This window comes from Gigantopelta aegis, chromosome 10 (assembly GCF_016097555.1).
Source record: "Gigantopelta aegis isolate Gae_Host chromosome 10, Gae_host_genome, whole genome shotgun sequence".
NCBI classification, from domain to species: domain Eukaryota; kingdom Metazoa; phylum Mollusca; class Gastropoda; order Neomphalida; family Peltospiridae; genus Gigantopelta; species Gigantopelta aegis.
The window spans coordinates 67001534-67018505 of NC_054708.1; the positions used below are offsets into that span (position 1 = coordinate 67001534).

Here is a 16972-nt window from a genome sequence, read left to right on the forward strand (position 1 = left end):
TTGTTTAAAAGTGTTATTTATTTGTCACTTTTTTTTATGACAATACTTGTTGAGCACTTTACAAAGCTGAGAATGATTTGCATTGGTACGAACAGCTGTTGCAGAAAAATGTGTCCGTGAAGCACTATAACCATCTGCTTTAAGGAAAGCTACGACTTTCTGCACTCTGAAAAAGAGAAAATGGAACTGGTGTAAGCATGCATGTGCCTTTTGTGGGCTATTCAGTACCGAAGTTAAATTCAAAGCCTGCATCAATACTTTTGCAGTTAAAAACAAGGTAGTGCTATTTTGAATGTTTGCTGATCCTGTGAAACTTGAATGTGTTATGTTTTAGCATTTTTTAAATGTAGACTGGAGCTTTTCAATCTGATACCTAGCTAATCTATGAAAGTGGAGTTCACTGACTGTTCCAAGGGTGGTCATTATCAATATTGAACTAATGTCAAATGCACAGCATGTTGTGCTGCAGGGACTGGAAATACATGTGTTCCAAGGTCAACTTTTATCATCTTTTGTTTGCACACAATTTAAATCCAAGATTCAGAAAGGTTTCTGAAGTGAGCACAAAATATTCACATTAAAATAGTAAACAATAAGTTAAGAAAAAACCAAATATGGAACCATTAAGCAATAAAAAGGATAAAACAGTATTAACACTTTTATTAGATATTCAGAATTTATTGGTAGATGGACTACTTACTTGGGCATGATGACATCAGGGTAATTTTTCCTCCTTTCTAAACTTAGGTAAAAAGCAGGTGGGATTATCGTGTCATCTGACATGAGTGCACTGTCATCGGCATCCAATTTCTGTCTCTTACAATTCTCAATCTCTTCCTCTGCAATTCTTTTCCGACTGTCCGTATGATTACTGCAATCATCACTACTGACAGCTGAATTTAAAGATGGAGTTTGTGTCCTTCCTGACGTCGCAACATTTTCAGAAAATTTTTCGGTTTCTTTGGAAGATTCTTCACCCTGAGATTTCATATCACACTTGTTTTCACTATCTGGTTGAGTTGCATCACTGTCTGTCAACACATGACCTTCTTCCTGTGGTGTCGTCATGGGCATCCCTCCACTAGATGATACGATGTGTAATTCCGACTCCCCGCATCGAGCCTCCTCCAACAGCGAGGTCACCAACAAATGAAACTTGGTGCTCAGCTTCAGTCTGGTGCCTTCCTCCAGCATCTCCGAGAGAAACACACTGTTGAACATCTTCCCACTCCTGTGTGTAGAAATAAAGAAAGAAATGTTTTATTTAACAATGCACTCAACACATTTTATTTACGGTTATATGGCATCAGACATATGGTTAAGGACCACATGGATATTGGGAGAGGAAACCCGCTGTCGCTACATCATGGGTGCTCTTTTCGATCAGCAGCAAGGGATCTTTTATATGTACCATCCCACAGACAGGGTAATACATACCACGGCCTTCGATATACCAGTCGTGGTGCAGTGGCTGGAACAAGAAATAGCCCAATTCCTGTGTGCAGAAACAAACGGTAAAGGTAAGGATTTGTTTCTTTTGTTTAATGACACCACTAGAGCACATTGATTAATTAATCATTGGCTACTGGATGTCAAATATTTGGTAACTCAGACTCTCAGTCGTCAGAGGAAACCCTCTTAATTTTTTCTAATGCAGCAAGGGATCTTTTATATGCATTTTTCCACAGACAGGAAAGCACATACCACAGCCTTTGTCCAGTTGTGGTGCACTGGTTGAAACGAGAATAAAAGTAAGGAATGCTGAAGCATAGCTCTGCAAGTTTTTATATGGTGACTGGAATCTTTTGAAGGTAATGGTGACACTTGTCTAAACTGTCAAGAGAACCAAATTTTTCATCTTTAAAAGACGACTTTTTAATGTTTATTATGCCTCCGATTTGTATATTTAAAAGTTTATGTCAAACATTTGGCAATTCTGACTCTTAGTCAACAGAGGAAACCCGCTACATTTTTTCTAATGCAGCAAGGGATCTTTTATATGCACTTTCCCAAAGACAAGAAAACACATGCCACAGCCTTTGTCCAGTTGTGGTGCACTGGTTGAAACGATAAAAAAAAAACCCCAGCTGAATGAATCCACCGAGGTGGTTCGATCCTGCGACGAAAGTACCTCAAGCGAGAACTCGACCGACTGAGCTAAATTCCACCCCACTGATTTGTATATAGTCATCATAATGCTAATATAGTTTTCAGTTTTTCATTCTATGGTAGTATATAGGACTTAAGTATCACAGCTCTTATGTGCTGTTCTTTCGGTGTGAAAGTGAATATAAAAGTAGCCTATGTGTGACAAGGGTTATGCAATATACACAGACAATTTGAAACAATAGCGAAGTCTGTGGCAAGCAAAATGTTTTGATACAATATGTAATGATAGCATTATTTCTCATTTATTTGATTTAAAAAGAACCTATATAGCTAGCTCTACAACACGTACCATAAAGGTCCAAGTTCCACTGCTGTCCTTCCTGGTGTCATTTTCTGACAGTCGCATGGCAACAAGGAATATGGATCCTCTGAAAAACACACTTAATTATATATGAATGTTCATCAGCACAAACATACTGAACTACTTGACTAAATAAAATAATGTGTGCCAACACTTCCAGTTGAAGAAACTGCATAAATTCTGTAGGACTCCTAACTTTTTTATGCCCCAAGATGACTAACAATTTGGCTCAGCATGTAAATATGTTAAAAGCCCTTGTATATAATAGTATGAAACTTGTTTGATTTTGCTATAGATTGTTTTAAACAAACTTGTAGCAGATTTAAGATATCCTTTTGGAAAATAAAAAACAATTTCATTTGCCTCTTATAAACAAGACAAGGCAAGGAATGTTTATTGACCCCCAGTAAATTGTTTAATTAGTAGACATCTGACATTATCAGCACATACAGAAGGTTAGATGTAATTAGCAGCGATGGTCTTATAAGGACTTCCCCACAAACAAGATATTAAATACCATACAGCCTTCAATACACCCCAGCCATCAGACATTATCAGCACATACAGAAGGTTAGATGTAATTAGCAGCGATGGTCTTATAAGGACTTCCCCACAGACAAGATATTAAATACCATACAGCCTTCAATACACCCCAGCCATCTGACATTATCAGCACATACAGAAGGTTAGATGTAATTAGCAGCTATGGTCTTATAAGGACTTTCCCACAGACAAGATATTAAATACCATACAGCCTTCAATACACCCCAGCCATCTGACATTATCAGCACATACAGAAGGTTAGATGTAATTAGCAGCGATGGTCTTATAAGGACTTCCCCACAGACAAGATATTAAATACCATACAGCCTTCAATACACCCCAGCCATCTGACATTATCAGCACATACAGAAGGTTAGATGTAATTAGTAGCGATGGTCTCTTGTAAGGACTTCCCCACAGACAAGATATTAAATACCATACAGCCTTCAATACACCCCAGCCATCTGACATTATCAGCACATACAGAAGGTTAGATGTAATTAGCAGCGATGGTCTTATAAGGACTTCCCCACAGACAAGATATTAAATACCATACAGCCTTCAATACACCCCAGCCATCTGACATCAGCACATACAGAAGGTTAGATGTAATTAGCAGCGATGGTCTTATAAGGACTTCCCCACAGACAAGATATTAAATACCATACAGCCTTCAATACACCCCAGCCATCTGACATTATCAGCACATACAGAAGGTTAGATGTAATTAGTAGCGATGGTCTTATAAGGACTACCCCACAGACAAGATATTAAATACCATACAGCCTTCAATACACCCCAGCCATCTGACATTATCAGCACATACAGAAGGTTAGATGTAATTAGCAGCGATGGTCTTATAAGGACTTCCCCACAGACAAGATATTAAATACCATACAGCCTTCAATACACCCCAGCCATCTGACATTATCAGCACATACAGAAGGTTAGATGTAATTAGTAGCGATGGTCTCTTGTAAGGACTTCCCCACAGACAAGATATTAAATACCATACAGCCTTCAATACACCCCAGCCATCTGACATCAGCACATACAGAAGGTTAGATGTAATTAGCAGCGATGGTCTTATAAGGACTTCCCCACAGACAAGATATTAAATACCATACAGCCTTCAATACACCCCAGCCATCTGACATTATCAGCACATACAGAAGGTTAGATGTAATTAGCAGCTATGGTCTCTTGTAAGGACTTCCCCACAGACAAGATATTAAATACCATACAGCCTTCAATACACCCCAGCCATCTGACATTATCAGCACATACAGAAGGTTAGATGTAATTAGTAGCGATGGTCTTATAAGGACTTCCCCACAGACAAGATATTAAATACCATACAGCCTTCAATACACCCCAGCCATCTGACATTATCAGCACATACAGAAGGTTAGATGTAATTAGTAGCGATGGTCTTATAAGGACTTCCCCACAGACAAGATATTAAATACCATACAGCCTTCAATACACCCCAGCCATCTGACATCAGCACATACAGAAGGTTAGATGTAATTAGCAGCGATGGTCTTATAAGGACTTCCCCACAGACAAGATATTAAATACCATACAGCCTTCAATACACCCCAGCCATCTGACATTATCAGCACATACAGAAGGTTAGATGTAATTAGCAGCGATGGTCTCTTGTAAGGACTTCCCCACAGACAAGATATTAAATACCATACAGCCTTCAATACACCCCAGCCATCAGACATTATCAGCACATACAGAAGGTTAGATGTAATTAGTAGCAATGGTCTTATAAGGACTTCCCCACAGACAAGATATTAAATACCATACAGCCTTCAATACACCCCAGCCATCTGACATTATCAGCACATACAGAAGGTTAGATGTAATTAGTAGCGATGGTCTCTTGTAAGGACTTCCCCACAGACAAGATATTAAATACCATACAGCCTTCAATACACCCCAGCCATCTGACATCAGCACATACAGAAGGTTAGATGTAATTAGTAGCGATGGTCTTATAAGGACTTCCCCACAGACAAGATATTAAATACCATACAGCCTTCAATACACCCCAGCCATCTGACATCAGCACATACAGAAGGTTAGATGTAATTAGCAGCGATGGTCTTATAAGGACTTCCCCACAGACAAGATATTAAATACCATACAGCCTTCAATACACCCCAGCCATCTGACATTATCAGCACATACAGAAGGTTAGATGTAATTAGCAGCGATGGTCTCTTGTAAGGACTTCCCCACAGACAAGATATTAAATACCATACAGCCTTCAATACACCCCAGCCATCTGACATTATCAGCACATACAGAAGGTTAGATGTAATTAGCAGCGATGGTCTTATAAGGACTTCCCCACAGACAAGATATTAAATACCATACAGCCTTCAATACACCCCAGCCATCTGACATTATCAGCACATACAGAAGGTTAGATGTAATTAGCAGCGATGGTCTTATAAGGACTTCCCCACAGACAAGATATTAAATACCATACAGCCTTCAATACACCCCAGCCATCTGACATTATCAGCACATACAGAAGGTTAGATGTAATTAGCAGCGATGGTCTTATAAGGACTTCCCCACAGACAAGATATTAAATACCATACAGCCTTCAATACACCCCAGCCATCTGACATTATCAGCACATACAGAAGGTTAGATGTAATTAGCAGCGATGGTCTTATAAGGACTTCCCCACAGACAAGATATTAAATACCATACAGCCTTCAATACACCCCAGCCATCTGACATTATCAGCACATACAGAAGGTTAGATGTAATTAGTAGCGATGGTCTTATAAGGACTTCCCCACAGACAAGATATTAAATACCATACAGCCTTCAATACACCCCAGCCATCTGACATTATCAGCACATACAGAAGGTTAGATGTAATTAGCAGCGATGGTCTTATAAGGACTTCCCCACAGACAAGATATTAAATACCATACAGCTTTCAATACACCCCAGCCACTTGAATAGGTTTCACTATGTTTACATTTAGATCACTGCTAAACATTTGACTGCATCAAAAAGAAAAAGGAAGGATATATTTGATTAATGTCATGTCAGCACATCGTTCAACTAAAAATATGCATATTACAACACTTCGTCTACACATAGAAAAGATCACTGCCATGATGTTCACTGTCATTAAAAATAGGAGGTTGTTTAAGAAAAGTAGGGGGCTACAGTGTTCGAGATTAATGGTATCCCGATATCCCAGAATTTAATTTTGGATACCAGACTTCAAGAACCCAGTATCCCACCGGGATGCCATATAATACTAAATTCTCAGGTGGGATACCAGATTTTGAAATGTTAGTATCCAACTGGGATACTGGCCAAAAAATTTAATCTTGAACACTGGGCTATATTTACTGAAAGCAGAGGTTTATAACTGTAGGCATGAAAAACAGCCAGCGGTAGCAACAGCCAACAAAGAAAAGACATGTTTTATTTAACGACGCACTCAACACATTTTATTTATGGTCAGACATATGGTTAAGGACCACACAGATATTGAGGGAGGAAACCCGCTGTCGCCACTTCATGGGCTACTCTTTCCGATTAGCAGCAAGGGATCTTTTATATGCACCATCCCAAAGACAGGGTAGTACATACTACGGCCTTTGATATACCAGTCGTGATGCACTGGCTGGAGTGAGAAATAGCCGAATGGGCCCACCGACGGGGATTGATCCCACACTGATCCTGCATCGAGCGAATGCTGTACCACTGGGCTACGTCCCTACCCAAAAATAGCCACCAAAGTTTCTTACCTGAAAGCTACTAATGAATACACTACAATGTCGCCACATACTAGACATTCTAAACTGTTATGGTGAAGAGACGTGTTCCTAAACGTTTCGAAGAGGCAAGAATGTGTTTGTGAACATCTTCCCGTTCTCAAATCCCACACTACCTTGCATAGTGGTGTCACAAGAACGAGTTATCTGCCCCTTTGTGACTGCAGCTACGGTCTACCTACCAATGGTTGCCTTCCTCTGAGGCAGAAATACTTGATCTTCACAGATCTGGCAGTAGAGCAGACGGCATATCTGAGCCATGGATGAGTCGGCAGGACGAGGGCCACGGTGAACACGAACAGTCAGCAGAAGAAAGTCCTCCACCGAGGCAACTAACAGAACCTCAATCCCCTTGTTACACCTGGCAGCAGCCCTGCAACATTCAGAAAATAGCATTAATTTACACGTTCCTCACAGTGTTACTGTGTATCTTTCAGAATTGAGAAAACAACTCTTGTTACACCTGGCAGTAGCCCTGTAGCATTCACAAAATGCAGAATTGAGGAAACAATAATAATGTTATTGAAATACTTGGCAGTATCTGAGAAACATTAGAGGTCCCTGGGCCCATGCTTATACGAAAATTTAGAATCCAGGACTCCATCTCAAATGACGTCACACACTATAAATGCCAGGCTATGCAAAGAATGTGTTGTATCCTGCAGGAATCTCTACCTTTAAAAAACATTTCATGTTCCTTGGCCAAAATATTTACTGTTATGCATTTCTTAACAAAAAAAGTTGAATTTCCAACATGTTCTCTATTCAGATCAAGGAAGAAGGTAAAAAAAGACTTACAACAGACAAATGTTTCTCATTTGGGATGTCAATACAATCAGAATTTATATTTTTAGACATTTTATATCCGTATGCTATTTTCTATATTTTATTTCTATGAATTAAAACATCATGGGATGTTATTTCCCACACTCATTAAAACATTAAAAATTGTAAAATAAGACCAACACCACCTTGCAATGGAAGCAACGGATATTCTAGCTGCCAGTTCTTTTGAGAACTCAGTTTTGGTAGAAGATGCTCCGTGATATCTTTGTGCAACTTCTGGACAGCGTGAGAAGGATGACACGTTGGAACAAACAAATGAGACTATTCCATTGTTCTTTAAAGTGAAGAATGCAGAATCAGCAAAGTTGGTAAAACTCTTGTGGGGGGCCACAAATCTGAAATATATTATGTATTCAAATGTATTATTCTGAAAACATAAAAACAAAATCGTCTCATCTTTGGATACTACTCTCTCAGCTTAATTACTAGTATTTCTTTGCTATAATACACTTACTGTATATGTTGTCAAACTTTGTTATCCCGGTGATGAAAGCAAACAAAATTAAAGTTTGAGATAAATGCAACAGTTGGAGATGTCCTGCACACACAAGATTACAGAGTTTAAGATAATTATTAAATAATCTACGGTAAATAAACTACTCAATCAATCAACCATTTGACTCGTACTTACATCCACCGAAGGTTCAAGTATGACTGTTTTGGGCACATTCTATAAACTATTAATATTACACAACTGTAGTTCTACTGTAGTTCAAACAAGTGAGTGAACATTACATACTGGTAGTGAGTTGTACAAAAATAAGTCTCCATTTTATATACTCTTCAAAAAAAGTAGGGGAATCTGAAATATTAATGTTAATATCAACTATTAGACCGAACATAAGTTTTGACCACAGACATCCTAGTAAAGAACGTTCAGGTCTGTTTATCAACACACTGAAACACATTCCATAGTTTGCACATGCATCACACAGTTGCCCCATACACGTGCGTGGGGTGTCATTCTCGATTTTGACAATTTCCAGGAAGGTCCATTAATCACCGTGGAACATTATTTCTGTCAATCTTTTTCATTCTGTTGATAATACAGTTGTTATTGTTTTGTTTTTAGTAATTTTTACTGTTTGAATTTGCGATTTACTGATAAAAAAACGTCAACTTTCAAATTTCACTTCTGACCCCAATTGTCCTTCCAAGATCTTTGGTGGTCATAAAACGTACTGTAATACTGAACTATTGGTTGTAATGTTTGCCCAATTAATTCATTATTATCATATAACCATTCCCCACAGCTAATATACCTTACAATTTTGGCAATTGTAATTATTATTAGAGTTCCCCTACTTTTTTTGAAGAGTATACATTAGTATAATGTATAAATACAAGATAATCTATTCAATTTGTTTTTGTATTAAAACCCTGCTGACATTTTCCATTTAAATAAGTACATATATGTACAATCTGTATTAGAATGAGATCAACCATATGGCATACTGACATTCCAAATTATTAGTGTGGCGCAAATAGCAGACAGTTTATTTGTTCTGCATGTTTTTATGTCTGCACATCACATCAAGATTCAATGAAATATGGTGGAACATTTAGCATATCATTGGTCTGAGATGCAACTAAAATTTGTATTTATGATCATATAGCAGTTTGGTGCAGAGGTGCGGAAATATATTTTAAATGCTTACAAAAAATGAAAAGCCTCAAGATGCATAAGAACATTTGGTGTACAAAGAGATACTCTTATTTCAATGTCCGTCTGTGACTCGAGGGGTAATCCAGGTGTTCGTGTCGAATCAACAGGCTTAACAACAGGAGTAAATCCATTTTGTTTGCAGTTGTCTTCCATCTTGTCAATTGCATCTCTGTCAGCAACTGTGACATGAACTTTATCTCCATAATATTTCTTCCACTGTAAACCACAAAGTCCTGTAAACAAATTTGAAAGTACAATTTCTCAAGTAAAATATGGTTTAATAAAATAAAATTTTAAATGCTTCCTTATTTAAATTTTTTTACAATGCTGGTCATGCACAACAGAAATTATGGTTCCCAATATAAACCAAAAAAGATATATTATATATCATTACAAATGTGCTACACATTTAAATACTTTTTTTTAATAATGGGGTAGGACGTAGCCCAGTGGTAAAGCACTTGCCTGATGTGCAGTCAGACGCATTGATCCCCATCGGTGGACCAATTTGGCTTTTTCTCATTCCAGCCAGTGCACCAAAGGCAGTGGTATGTGCTATCCTGTCTGTGGGATGGTGCATATAAAAGATCCATTGCTACTTATGGAAAAATGTAGGTTTCCTCTCAGTCAAGATTTCCAAATATTTGACATCCAATAGCCGATGATTATAAATTAATGTGCTCTAGTTGTTAAACTTTAACGTTTATTCATATACCAATGGAAAGAAATATGAGCACTATATATATATATAGTCAAAGCAAATACTGACTATTACTGAAACCCTCATCCATAGTCAGTGTTTCTGCTAGAATGACATTTTTGGGTATGGTGCTATGGAATTGAATGCAACCAGTCAACAGGGGGTATGGGGCCCAACCTCCAGAAAGAAAATGGGTTGAGTTTAGGATTAGGGTTAACAAAATCATACAATAATGATAAGAGTAATTAATTTTGTACAAAAATTAACTTAAAATTTTAAAAATCTGCTAAAATATTTGACTATGGTGCCATACCCGTTTTACCCTCTGGCAGAAATCCTGATAACTAGTACATGCATTAATTATGAAGTAGGAAATTAACTGCATTCAGTCCCACATTTTAAACAAGCATTTATAACTACTCTTAGTAGTAAACTGTAACTACACTTGGTCTCAAATAACAGGTGTTTCCTTTCTTTGTTCTTTTATCAGTTTTTTCTACCCAATTCAATGTACATGTGTATTGATTAAAAAGTAATTTTTATTAAACATTTTTTATGTATTTAATGTATTTAAAGTTTTTAAACTTAAAAATAATTTATGTTTCAACTTATAGAAGAAAATGTACATGACACTGTACCATACTACCAATGTTTAACTGTAAGGTGTTTATTATATACTTTAACATACAAGTTCCATTCTATCCAATCACATATTTTGTTACAAAAAAAGAGAAAAAGAGTCCATTGAATCAATGTATTAAAAACATTAAAATATATGTAAGAGGTAAACCCAACCTGAAGCAGCTATAACATCAGCAGCATAAACAACGTCTTGATGTCGTTTGCAGAAAACACCCAGTGTGGCCAGAACCATTTCTCTATAAAACAAAAAAATGCAAAGTTCAAATTTGTTGACACCTAAAACATTGTTATTCTCAAACTGACATCAAATGTCATGATTATATCACCATTCAAAATGGTAATTTTTTATTTGACTATTTTAGGCCACTTTAAACATGTTTTTCTTCCATCATCCACCCTGCTATTTTTAAACAAAACATTTAGCGCACACTCCTTCCGGGTTATAGTGAAAACAGAACCGTGCCGAAATGGCCCCAGGCGAAAACGGAACCAAATTGGACAAAACGGAACCTGTGTTGGTTAAACCGGCACCAAAATCTGTGGACAAAACGGAACCTGCGTTGGCTAAACCGGCACCAAAATCTGTGGACAAAACGGAACCTGCGTTGGCTAAAACGGTACCAAAATCGATGGCTAAAACGGCACCGAAATCAAAACTAAAATTAAGACATATACGGCAAATAAGGCATACACTTTTTATTGAACTTTGTTAGTTGCCTTTGATGACAACTTTATATAACTTGATAAGAAGTCCAAGCCTCCAAACCATTGTATTTTGAGTTTAATTGCAGGCTATTATATAAGGTAAAAAAGATCCATGACAACCGGATCCCCTTACTTGTTTACTTAACGCACAGCCTCCCAATGTGGAGAGCTGCTATCCATTGAGAACTAATTAGCAATATATGCTCACTAAGGTTTGTCCATGTTCAATCAAATTGGTATGAAAGCTACTTTCCATATTTTCAAAGACTGTACCGCTAACATTCTATACTTTTTCCATTCCAGTTTCGTCACCGTTGGGAGAGGTTGTCTCCGTTGAAGCTGAAGACTAACTTAAAGCCTTGTGCTAATTTACCTTTTTATTATCGTCAGAGTCAAGTTCAGGGTGTGAGTCACCATTGTTGTTATTTGCCGTGTTTGTTTCAGGAGGAATCCAGTTGAGTGCGAGTGCGAATAATTTTAACATGCTCATATACCACTAGAGTTTCGAGCATGTCCGTCCCGGGGCCTGTCTCTGGATAGCCAGTGACTTGCTCCGGGACAGAACAAAATTAAGGGGACAATTTTGAAATTTACATACAAAAATTAAATAGTGTGCCTTTAAAATTTTGATGCGCATCTTTAATTACTATAATTAATAAAGAAAATTCTACTCATTAAATTTGGTCGCTAGATTAGATTGGGCGGTCAAAATGAAATTAGATAGATAACACGCCTGATTTGGGATGGGGGGGGGGGGGGGGGTGAAAATGGACAGAATTTTGAAAATAGCAATTAGTAAAAGAAATTAGTAGGATTAAAATTAGAAAGAAAAAAGTTACAAGCCAAAAATAAAAAGAATTGACTGCTCGGTTGAATATTTATATACTTTGGAGCATTTTGGAAGGACAGTCCAAAAATAAATAAGAGAAAGAAGAGAGGATCGGACTATTTAATAATATTTTTAAAAAAGAAGAAAAAAAGAAGTAATTTCGACATGAACTTTTGAACGAAGGTCTAAAAAAATTTAAAGTCCGATCTATATGTCTATATGTCTACATGAGTGGCCTTGTTAAGGCTGTTAGGTTGTTACGTCGGTGAGGCTGGAGTGTCCCGGAAGTTCGGCAGCAGATGTTGGCGTCGTAACAGGGTACTGACTACCGTACCGTAGTCAGGCCCGCAGAGCACTCGGATCATCTTATGTAGATTCCGGTTGTCCAACTTGTTCGAAAGTATGGCCTGTCTATAGGTCTGCTCCCTCCGGTGCGTCATGACTACGGTGTGGTGAGTACCAAACATCTTGCTGTGAAGTTCGTACTCACTGCCGTCCTCCAGGGGTCTCCAGTCCGCGTTGAGGTAACTGCCACAGAGCTTGGTCGGGTCTGTCGTGTCCCCCTGCATGTACTGATGAAGGTGTTTCTTCAGTCCGCTCACTGCGACGGTCCACTTGGACTCTTCAGGGGGGGGCGACTACCGGCACTGGTCTCTCGGTCTTGGCTGGCTGGTTGGTCGGTGATGTTGCCTTCCTCTTGCCAACGGCGGCTGATCGGGCCTGTGGCGTGACGACTGGCTGTACCGGCGAGTTCTGCCTGGGCCATGTGGCGGTCAGCGATGGAGGGTCGTCATGGGGTGTCTCACACACTGCGGTGTTGAGTCGGTCCCTTTCGGTGGTCGATGGTTTCCACAGAGCTGGTCTCGTCAACTCAGGCTGGGCTGGGGGTGGCGTCGCAGAAGGGACCGCCGCCAGCTTTGGTCCCCCCCCCCCCCCCATGCCGTTCCTGGCATGCTTTTCCTCTTCCTCCATCTCCTCTTCTTCGTCGGTACAATCACGTCACCGTACACCAAAGTCATGGAAGCCAGTGACCCAGTGTACGAGATGCGATACTCCAAAAGTTTTCTATAACTGCCTGATGGAAGCACTTACGAGCTACACACCATCAAATCTACAGCCGGCAAGACGGAGTTGGTACTAATTCAGTGCTGAGAAGGAGTCTACCGACAAGCGGTCCTGGTTAGAAAGATGGATAGCCACCCTATCCACAGGATCGTCAAGGCCCTTTTCGGCAACGACTACCGGAGTGTCGTAACCATCCTCGCCGACCAGAGATGGAAGCACTTCATCCCCGCCTTTGCTGGTCCTCCGCTCATCGGTTCGCCGTAGGCCAACCTCCAATGGCTTTAACGAGGCCACTCACGTGGACATATAGATCGGACTTTAAATATTTAGACCTTCGTACAAAATTTTATGTCGAAATTATTTCTTCTTTTTTAATATTATTAAATAGTCCGATCCTCTCTTCTTTCTTTTATTTATTTTTGGACTGTCCTTCTAAAATGCTCCAAATTATATAAATATTCGGCCGAGCAGTCAATTCTTTTTATTTTTGGTTTGTAATTTTTTTTTTTTTTTATTATTACCGGTATTCTATTAACTTTTTACTAATTGCTATTTTCAACACTACCCCCCCCCCCCCGATCCCTCCCGTGTCAGGCCACTGATCTTATCGGAGGTCAGATTCGGGATGGGCGTGTTCAAAACCCTAGTGGTATATGGGCACGTTAAACTAGTTATCATCATCATCATATGCAATTTTTGCTCAGGTAAGCCTAGTAGTAGAGTGGTTGTGTGAGTGAAAGTGTATGTTTGACGGGCTTGGCGGCGCTGACATCTGGCAGTGTCTGTGCCGCCCTCCCATAGCTAGTGTGTGTTTGTTTAAGTTTAATCATTAATTAATAGTATGTATATATTAGCTTATGTTATTTCTTATTAGAGGAAAGGAAGGTTGCCCCAATGTAGATGGGGTCATCCTCTCCATTTTCCCCCTTTCCATGCCCCTTTTACTCTTTTTCTTTTTAGTTTTCATATTAAAAGTTTATTATTAATCTTCCTCTTAGCAATCTTAATTCCTTGATGTTTTAATATATATGCTATTCCTTTTTAACTATAAACAGGTTTTAATAGGCTATTAACTTGATCGACCAACTACTAATATAATAAAAAAAAGATAGCCTGGCCGATACTCAGGTACACCCGCTTTACGATTAGTGGTTACTCGGGTGACCCTGAGGCTTATATAGCAATGACTATGTCATCCCTATAGGTGACCCATCCTTCCGGATGTTATGCTCACGAATGCTTGAGGAATTCCTAGTGGACACCTCTGGACTTATCAACAACCATCAACCAACCAACATCTCTACACGATACGTTTTCACCAACACTCTGGACGGCGACTGGCGGGCTCTACACCATCATTATTCATCCTTTCCCCATCAAATTCCCACCCTTCCTTCCCTATATCATCATCATCACATGGAAATCCGGACCAGCTAACCTGGGCCTACCCGCTTGTTTGACTGCTAACCGGATTGGGCGCAAAGCCCCCACTTTGCGAATCCCTAGCCTCCAGGGCTATTAATTAGTAATAACATATTATATGTTTATAGTTTGGTAAATATATTTGTAATATTATTTAATTACTTTTGGCAAGCCCGAATGAAAATGGCACCAACTAAATTAATTTGTAAATTACATAACCCGTATACTATTTAATATTATATGCTCTTAATTTTCATTTTTCCTGGTGCATTCTAAAACTCAATTTTATAATAAGCAAATTTTTCCTTTTTTTTAATTTTAGAACATTTGGTCTTACCAACGAAATTTTTAAATTCCCCCTATCATCTCAACTGCCCCCCCCCTTCCCCCACCCACTCCTGCCACAGATCCGCCCACTAGCGAAGTCAGAGGCCGAATCTGTGGTAGGCGTGCCTGAACCTTTTTGGATAGGGGCACGTAAATAGAGTTCCCATTCCCATTCCCATGTACCGCTAATTATGAGTTGTTTTTTCCATGGCTCAAGAAAAAAGCAAGGTCATATAAACCATGTTGGTTCATTCTGGTGTGTCTGCGCTTACAATGAGTAATATTTGTATATCCTGCAAAAGGTGTGTTCGTTCGCGCCGGGAAGGACTTCAGAGTGAGGGCTGTTTTAAATGGCAACACAGACGTTGTGATACAGGTTAGTTGATTATATGTTAATTTTTCCGTTTTTGCCAATACAGTGAGGTTCCGTTTTAGCCAATACAGTGAGGTGCCGTTATAGCCACAATCGGTTCCGTTTTTGCCAACGAAAATGGTTCCGTTTTTGCTAACAAAAATGGTTCCCTTTTGGTAGTGGTTCTGTTTTAGCCTGATCCCCTCCTCCCAAGCAGTACTTAACATTGTTACTCCATTCTGTCAATAGCACGTCAGTACTCAGTCATACATAAACAACAAAAAGTAAAGTTTGTTTTATTTAACGACGCCACTAGAGCACATTGATTTTTTATCTTATCATCGCCTATTGGACGTCAAACATATGGTCATTCTGACACTGTTTTTGGAGGAAACCCGCTGTCGCCACATAGGCTACTCTTTTATGACAGGCAGCAAGGGATCTTTTATCTGCGCTTCCCATAGGCAGGATTGCACAAACCATGGCCTTTGTTGAACCAGTTATGGATCACTGGTCGGTGCAAGTGGTTTACACCTACCCATTGAGCCTTGCGGAGCACTCACTCAGAGTTTGGAGTCGGTATCTGGATTAAAAATCCCATGCCTCGACTGGGATCCGAACCTAGTACCTACCAGCCTGTAGACCGATGGCCTAACCACGATGCCACCGAGGCTGGTCTCATAAACAACAAAGGTTTGACGCCATCAAACTTGTGCCGTTGGGGCATTGAGGAATCAACACCAAATTACAAGACAAAAGAACTGCTCACAGTTTGATATCGATGGGAGGTATAAGTTCCAAGTTGGTGGGCACATTAGGCTATTTCTCGTTTCAGCCAGTGCATAACGACTGGTATATTAAAGGCCGTGGTATGTGCTATCCTATTTCTAGTTCATCAAGATTAACATCGAGTACAAGCACATCACAATGTGCTTGCACTCGAGGTTAATCTTGATGTACTAGTGGTGTTGTTAAACAAAACAAACTTTAACATCTAACTTAGCACTACGACTCTACGCCGTTATCGTATCTCCCCCATCCCCATCCATCCCAAATGGCCAGTGGTATAGGAAGGTGTCAAAGGACACACTTTTACACTATTATAAAGCAAATAAAGCGAAATATCTGAAAAATGCCCCTTCATTGCTTCAACGGCCCTTGCCCCCCATCCCCCACCACACACACGCCAGTGAACGGTTTAAAATTGAAGCGACATGTTTACCTATATGTCTTTAACTTGGAATTATACAGTTTCTGTTTGTCTGTTGGCGTATTTCCATAATCGTTTCGAACAGTGATACCGAGTTCCGATACCAAATAAAAATCATTTTGTTTCACGTTGTGATCTGTGGAGGCTGCCATTTGGGGTTTTCTTTGGTCGATTTCGGCCCTTTTGGTAGATACTTCCACATTACATGTTTAACGACACCACTAAAGTACATTGATTTATAAATCAGCGGATGTCAAGCATGCTAGTGGTATCTGTTGTTATCTAACATTCAGTGCAATATATGAAAGTATTAATAAAATAATAGTCACTGGTAAAAATAACACCCAAAGGATACCAATGGACTGGTTTGT

General features: G+C 39.3%; 1 protein-coding gene across 1 annotated transcript; it reads right to left on the reverse strand.

Annotated features, from left to right (window-relative positions):
• LOC121384722 (TRMT1-like protein) lies at positions 1 to 16758 on the reverse strand. The gene is made up of 8 exons (XM_041515242.1): positions 16614 to 16758; positions 10845 to 10927; positions 9342 to 9582; positions 7809 to 8018; positions 7020 to 7210; positions 2459 to 2537; positions 701 to 1231; positions 1 to 166 (listed from the first exon to the last, which is right to left on the reverse strand). Exons 1-8 carry the CDS (start codon positions 16751 to 16753, stop codon positions 25 to 27), a joined length of 1617 nt encoding a protein of 538 aa, XP_041371176.1. The 5' UTR covers positions 16754 to 16758; the 3' UTR covers positions 1 to 24.
• Positions 16759 to 16972: the final 214 nt, after the last annotated feature.

Excerpts from the sequence above, each read along its gene's own strand:
- LOC121384722 (XM_041515242.1), bottom strand. The coding sequence starts at position 16,753 with ATGGCAGCCTCCACAGATCACAACGTGAAACAAAATGATTTTTATTTG. Across the intron at positions 9,583-10,844 it reads TGATGTTATAGCTGCTTCAG|GACTTTGTGGTTTACAGTGG; the intron begins GTTGGGTTTACC and ends ATTTGTTTACAG. Across the intron at positions 167-700 it reads CCTGATGTCATCATGCCCAA|AGTGCAGAAAGTCGTAGCTT; the intron begins GTAAGTAGTCCA and ends TCTCTTTTTCAG.